At 46.7% G+C, this 7,500-nt stretch overlaps 1 protein-coding gene across 1 annotated transcript in view; it reads right to left on the bottom strand.

The window, feature by feature from the left end:
* The window catches only part of itgbl1 (integrin, beta-like 1), a 36,178-nt gene that overhangs the window by 18,080 nt on the left and 10,598 nt on the right, over positions 1-7,500 (bottom strand). The window contains exons 4-7 of the mRNA XM_083681507.1: positions 7,388-7,500; positions 6,406-6,546; positions 1,780-1,920; positions 712-858 (exon numbers count right to left, since the gene is read on the bottom strand). The exon at positions 7,388-7,500 is cut by the window's right edge and continues 10 nt beyond it. Of these exons, the coding sequence (XP_083537633.1) occupies positions 712-858; positions 1,780-1,920; positions 6,406-6,546; positions 7,388-7,500 (542 nt within the window). The remainder of the gene's footprint in view (positions 1-711; positions 859-1,779; positions 1,921-6,405; positions 6,547-7,387) is intronic.

The following is a 7,500-nucleotide window of genomic DNA, read 5'->3' on the forward strand; positions in this document are numbered from 1 at the left end:
CAACATTCTCCGTTAAATCCATGGGCGGAATCACAGAGCACAGTGTTCCAGACGGAGGATAATATCGACGGGGAATGCCAGAGGTAAGAGCTTATCGATAATGTGATCTCAGTCAAACGTTGAAATAAAGGTTAATGGAAAACATTGTGCTACCCGGTTAAACACACCTCAGTGTTGGACAGTGGTTTCTTTGGCAAGAGTCAGATATTTCTATTAAAGCCAGAGAAAAAGGTCCTTTGAAAACAGGCTGCCTCAGTCCAGAAGGACCTTTAATGAAGCATGCATTACAGCGCACTGTAATAAATCTAGACAGATCGCCCCCACAGCTAGTACTATTGAGACCAGCTCCTTCCCTGACTCATACTGTAGCTGCCCAGCCATGCTCATTACTCACACACACACACACACACACACACACACACACCCCAACACGAGGAACAGAGGGAGACCATCTTACCTTGTGCAGGTTGTCTGAATGGCTCAGTGGGGCAAGCATGGTGCATCTAACTAAGTGGTTATAGTTAGTCATTCTGTATGAGTGTCTGCCGTCTGACCTGACATCTACAGCTCTCAGAATGTACTCCATGACCAACCTCATAAGTACAATAAGCTTACAGCAACCCACAGATAGTGAACCGTGGGTCCAGGGCCAGGTAACCATGACAACGGGGGGGGGGGGGGGGGGGGGACGACAGATGGGTCATTTGTTACCTCGTCCGAAGCAGGGCATGTTGGATGTTCCTCTGCACTTCTTCAGACTGCTCTCCGGAGAGAGGGAGCAGGACAGAGGGTGCTCACACTTCTTCCCTGACCATTCCTCCTTACAGTCACACCTCCCACAGTTACACTGGCCATGACCTGTACAGGGACAGGGACGGGGGGGGGACGGGGGGGGACGGGGGGTTCGGGTTGATGAGAGGATGAGAGAGACTTTAGTGTTCTGAGAATGATGATTGGCCAGGCTTTAGCTGTCTGTGCTCTAAGCTGCTGGGATGACCAGCCTTGATTACACCTGGCCTAGAAAGAGAGAGAGAGAGAGAGAGAGAGAGAGAGACAGAGACAGAGAGAGAGAGAGGGAGAGAGAGAGAGAGAGAGATAGAGAGAGAGAGAGAGAGAGAGAGAGAGAGAGAGAGAGAGAGAGAGAGACAGAGACAGAGAGAGAGAGAGAGAGGAGGTAGAGAGTTGGTAGGTAGAGACGATGTGGGGTTTACATAACTCTTCCATTGCTGAATTCTGACAAAAAGGCACTGCAGACATGGATAACAATGTACCAGAACAGATTGTCTTTAAGGAAGGTAATCAACGTAACATTCAATAACTTTATCTACAGTATAGTAGGCCATATCCATTACATTTTTTGATTCATTCTTTAGAAATGCCCAAAAGGTTAACCCATTTCCAAAAAGCCAAAGTTATATAGAAACTACAGTGCATCACCTTTATGGCTGTACATGTGAGGTTTTACTGCAGTATATTATAAACAGATGGAACAATGTTTTTGGCCTTGTATAGGTGATCCCTGGGTGATCCACAACCACTGCGTTCACCAGAGAACAGAAGTGGGTGGAATGTTTTTCCTTCTGGAAAACAGTATTATTCCACCCAACGCCCATACAGAGCCAAATCAGCAGATTCTTTCCTAGCCTCGATCAGGGACAGCATGAATCCAGCTTTTGAAGTTTACAGAGCTGTTGTTGTGTAATACTATAGCAGTTCATCGCCTGCTTTATTTTGTAACAGTCTGTAAAAATAACTGCAGGTATTATATGACCAGCTGACCTGAGCAGAAGTTATCTGCGTATCTGTCGTAGGTTTCGTGACAGCTCCTCTCGTCACACTCGCAGGTGTCCCCGTGGATGTCTCCCCAGTCCCCTGAAGGGTCCACATCGTGGCACGTACACTCTCCACAGACGCAGGTTCCTAAACACACACACACACACACACACACACACACACACACACACAAGGCTTCATTCTGTCCTTCATTTCAGAACATTATTCACCAAAATGAATCATTAGATGCTAAAACCATCACAAAACCCTATAGGAACATATAGGAACTGTAAGGATGAGAGAACACACATTGTTAATATTCTGCTGTGTGGAAATGGGGACACCATCTTGACCATACAAGAGCCACCATGACATGGCCTGTCGAGTTGGGAGATTAGGAGTTGGGTGAGACAGTTAACTGCACACAAACACAATCAGAGTGAGGCTAAAACAGAAGGCAGACAGATTCCCCCTGGGGCTCCAATCCTTGGCAGGAGCCCCAGAGGCCAGGCTGACAATAAAGGCTTGCAGCTATCAGGAGGCCTGATAGAGCCTGGGCAAGAGCCTGGGCCGGGGTGGAGGCAGGAGCATGGCCAGGGGTGGAGGCAGGGGTGGAGGCAGGGGTGGAGGCAGGGTGGAGGCAGGAGCACGGCCAGGGGTGGAGGCAGGGGTGAAGGCAGGGTGGAGGCAGGGGTGAAGGCAGGGTGGAGGCAGGGGTGGAGGCAGGGGTGAAGGCAGGGTGGAGGCAGGGGTGGAGGCAGGGTGGAGGCAGGGTGGAGGTAATCTGCAACAGTTTGACAGTCACCAGCAGGTTGAGCTAGGGGATGACGGGGCGGAGGAGGAATGCACCTCTCTCTCTCTCTCTCTCTCTCTCTCTGTCACCACCGGGCTGGGCTATGGAGATGATGGGGCGGAAGAGGAATGCACCTTTCTCTCTCTCTCTCTCTCTCTCTCTCTCTCTCTCTCTCTCTCTCTCGCTCTCTCTTTCTCTCTCTCTCTCTCTCTCTCTCTCTCTCTCTCTCTCTCTCTCTCTCTCTCCCTGTCTAAGCCAGGGCGCCAGCTGAGCAGCAGCCAGTGGAAATCCCATTTTCTCTTATCAGCGGCGACAGGGCAGGGGGGAGCCCTGGGGGAGGCAGGCCAGTTGGCAGGCCTCATGGCTGGTGCTGCCACACAGCAGACCTGGCCCCTGGCCCTGGATCTCCTCTCCTTCTCCACTTCAGACCTCTGGAGCACAGGCCATGCTGTTCTCTTTCTGCTACTAACAACACTCAGTGATAGGCAACAGCAAATCATGGTACCGTATCTGTTTTTAACATTTTCAAAACAGAAATGCCTTTGGAAAAAAAAACAGGCACCCAGGATTGCAGCCATGCGCCACATACAATGTAACTACCCATGTTGTGTACCTGTACAATCTCTTTGTGACTTGCAATCAAAACATTAGTCAAATTGTTCAGAATCCTTCTATGGATGTTCAGCTTTAGCCCGGGGCATGATGTGCTTGTTAGAGTCTCAATGGCATGCCATTGACTAGAGAGAGAGAGAAAGAGAGAGAGAGAGAGAGAGCGAGAGAGAGAGAGAGAGAGAGAGAGAATTTTGCAAGTGGCATACCTCCTTGAAAATGTAGAGAATTATTGTAAGACTGCAGTCAATCACCACAGGAGGTGGTAGAAACATCCTCTTCAAATTTGAGATCTCTGAGAGCATCGGATCATGAAAAAGTGGTTTTTACAAATGTTGGCAAGAAAAAAAAGAACAGATTTTTACAGGAGAATAATCTGCTAACCTAAAATACTGCATGGAACTTCTTACATGAAAACAAAGCAGTTGACATAGAGAGAGAGAGAGAGAGAGAGAGAGAGAGAGAGAGATGTTGATATGAAGAGATGATGGGGAGTCATGTACTAAGAGCTGTCAGTCAAAGCCAGAACCTTTCTAGAGAGGAAGCGGGGGCTGGAAGATGGTGGTTAATAGTGGGGGGTAGGACATGAGGGAACACAGGCACTTTACCATGTTATAAATAACACCCAGCATTTCAACACAGGATGCAGCAATCAAGTCAGAGCCCTCTTCGTGTTGTTGTCTACCTGGATCCCTTTCTGATTATGTGTGTGCCTTATATTGAAAAGGCCCCTGTAGTTCTGTCACCATGGACTTGTTCCTCTGTCGACTTATGTAAAAGTTCATGCTGAAGTGAGTAAATTCTACCACAAATGAAGATTTTTTAAATAATCTGAGAATGCAAGAGGAACAACTTGAAAATCTGATTTTAGTAGCTTCAACACACCACACAAGAATACACAGCTCAGGTGTGTGTGTGTGTGTGTGTGTGTGTGTGTGTGTGTGTGTGTGTGTGTGTGTGTGTGTGTGTGTGTGTGTATGTGTGTGTATGTGTGTGTGTGTGTGTCTACACTGGTGGTAGGTAGGAACACCTGCAGCTCAGACTGCAGGGCCTGTTTCTTGAGCGGAGCAAATCTCTCTGATTGCTTAGGCAACCCAAGTACTCTACACACAACATCTGTTGCATCTTGGCAGATGGCAAGGGGGTACTGTCGATGATCTGCCATCTCTTTTAGACTGTACTCTACTGTACTTACTAGTTGTCAATGCTGTGATTTCCATCATTAATGCTCATTAACTGAGCATCATACAGTTTAACTGAACATCATACAGTTTAAAGAGCACTGATTTCATATTTGTACCTTTGTCTGTCACAATACAATACAATCTTTATTGTTATTTTTTACCACAGATGTTATAATTTTGCTGTCCAAAGACCCAACCACATATTCCATAAACGCATAAACGTATGTACACTCACAACACTTTATTAGGAGCACTATACTAATACTGGGTAGGGCCTTCCTTTGCTCTCAAAACAGCCTCAGTTCATCATCAGATTCTGGTGCATGATGACATGACTGCATCACGCAATTCCTGCAGATTTTTCAGGTGCACTTTCAAGCTGTGAATCTCCCGTTCTATCAAAGGTGTTCTATTGGATTCAGATCCGGTGACTGGGAAGGCCACCAAAGAACACTGAACTCATTGTCATGTTCATGAAACCAGTTTGAGACGACTTTTGCTTTGTGACATGGTGCATTACCATGCTGGAAGTAGCCATGAAGGGATGAAGGGATGCACATGGCCAGCAACAATACTCAAATAGGCTGTGGCATTCAAGCGATGATTGATTTGTATTAACGGCCCCAAAGTGTGCCAAGAAAACATTCCCCACACCATTACACCACCTCCAACCATGAGAAGGTGTACAGGTGTTCCGAATAAAGTGCTCAGTGAGTGTATATACTGTCCTCATGTATCCATAACAGGCTGGGTTGAGCACAGTGTCGGCCAAAGTGCAGCACCGCTGGAGCAACACAGAGTTAAGTGCCTTGCTCAAGGACACAATGGCAGCCTTCCGGTTGTCAGCTCACACCCTGCCAGTTCTCCCTGTCAGCCCTGGGATTAGAACCGGCAACCTTTAGGTTCCTAGCTCGCCTCTCTAACTTCCAGGATCCTACTGCGCGTCACTCTTACTTGTTCACTCCATCACTATGCATTTGGCCTGCTGTCATCCCTTTGATTTGAGTGAAGAGGTCTTTGCAGTCTACTGACAGCGTTCCCTCCTCTTTTCTCTGAACTTTTTCCACAGACTCAAAGTTCAACCTCAAAGTGTGGTGTGTGTCTCTCTCTCTCTCTCTCTCTCTCTCTCCCTAGTTGAGAGGAGTGAAAAGGAATAATATAAATGCAGTTGACGTGTGTTCACACTGTGTCAGCAGCGCACTTGACCACAAATGAGAAACTCAGCTCGGTGGTCAGGTTCAGTCCATGTACCACTTAACCAGTCCTCTACCATTTCACAGTAATTAATTTTTAGAGAGCTTTTTCTGAAAAGCTCCTGGGATCATTTCAGCAGGAGCTTTAGGGCCTTTTCTCTCTGCCTGTCCAAGCACTGATGAATTTCGTTGGTATATTCACGACGAGGGGATTTTTTTCTGCTCTTCTCCTCTCCCTTTTTCTCTCTCTCCCACTCTGGCAGTAACATAGCTTTGGAAGGATGCCAAAGGTGCCCAATCTCATCTGTATCTGTCAGTTAAGGTACGTTGGTCTGGAATGAAGTTCTCTTGCATGTTGAGTCATACACACTGTGTTAGGAACCCCCCCCTCCCCCTTAGTCCCCCTGCCGCGGCTAGGGACCAGAAGACAACAACAGTATCACCGGACCAATTAAAATGACGTCTGCACTACAAGGGACTGGGTATTTGTGTCAGGGCCTGAGCCATAATTGAATAACGGATCTCAATATCATCTAGATGAAAGAAAGCTTATTAAGAGAAGATTTTCTTTTTTTCTCTTGTGACATGTTGTGTCTGCATTTAAAGAGCTCCCTCTCTCTCCCTCTCTCTCTCTCTCTCTCTCTCTCTCTCTCAGTCACCACTGTGCTGGGCTAGGGGATGATGGGGCAGAGGAGGAATGCACCTATCTCTCTCTCTCTCTCTCTCTCTCTCTCTCTCTCTCTCTCTCTCTCTCTCCCTGTGTGCCCTCTCTCTCTCTGTATGCCCCCCCATCTCTCTCTCTCTCTGTCTCTGTCTGCCCCCCCCTCCTTTTCTCTATGTGATGCAGACAAACCTCTGTTGCTGCAGATCTTGCCATCTGGAGATGTGCATCTCCGCTTGCTCTCCCACGGGCTGATGTCACACTGGAATTCGCATTTGTCTCCATGCCAACCGGCGGCGCAGTAACAGTTTCCACAGTAACACTGGCCATGGCCTGGAAGCAGAACAGAATGCACACACACACAACAAATTACTCCACCTTTTTCACTGTGTTGGTATATTATGGAAGTTATTTCAATACTTCATAATATTCCATTCGCATAGTGATTTAAATACTTGCCATAAAGGAAATTAAAAACATTTTCAAATTGTGTTTTTGAAGTTCACCATTAATTATAGATATTAGAGGCACAATCAACCTCTGTGCTTTGAATCTATGGGCACTATTTTAATGACTTTGTTTCATACAAAGGTCTAATGGGGAGAGAACGTAATGTGTTTTTGAAAAGAAATGACTGGATGGTTAATTAACATTGACAAGCAGGGGAGGACAAACCTTAGTGGGAATAGAGAGATGAGTAGCTACCACCAGCAGGTGATGCAAAAAGGATAGGTCAGTCTTCAATTAACTTCATATTAACCTTATCAAGTATGTAAGAGGTCTGTGTTGTTGTTTTTCAGAAGTTTGTCTCACACCGTATAAAGGGCAGTCTCTACTCTACCGCGGATCAAACATATTATTCAAAAATAAAGGATGGATGTAGGATAACACATGTAAAAGTGAACTAAAATCACCAAAATATCAATCATTATTGAAAGGTGTTGGACATAGCATATGACTACCATGAAACACAGGTCAAAATCATAGTCGGGTACTTTTGGGCAAAATAAATGAAGAAAAAGTAACTCAAAAAGGAGTCTGCAGCAGGGGAGGCTGGTAGAGGTACAAATCGGAGGACGGGCTCATTGTAATGTATACTGTATTGCTGTGTCTGGCAAGAGAGAAAGGTGTCCCTCCTATTGATGTTGTTGGGAACAGGGGCTCCGGGCCATACCTCCACACACCTCTCCGGTGTCCTCGTCCAGACATTCGCTGTCGTCACACTCACAGAAGTGTCCCGTCACCAGGCCTCTGCCATCAGGGTTGTGGCACATGCAGCTGCCGCAA

The sequence above is a fragment of the Argentina silus genome, assembly GCF_951799395.1.
Source record: "Argentina silus genome assembly, chromosome: 12".
NCBI lineage: Eukaryota > Metazoa > Chordata > Actinopteri > Argentiniformes > Argentinidae > Argentina > Argentina silus.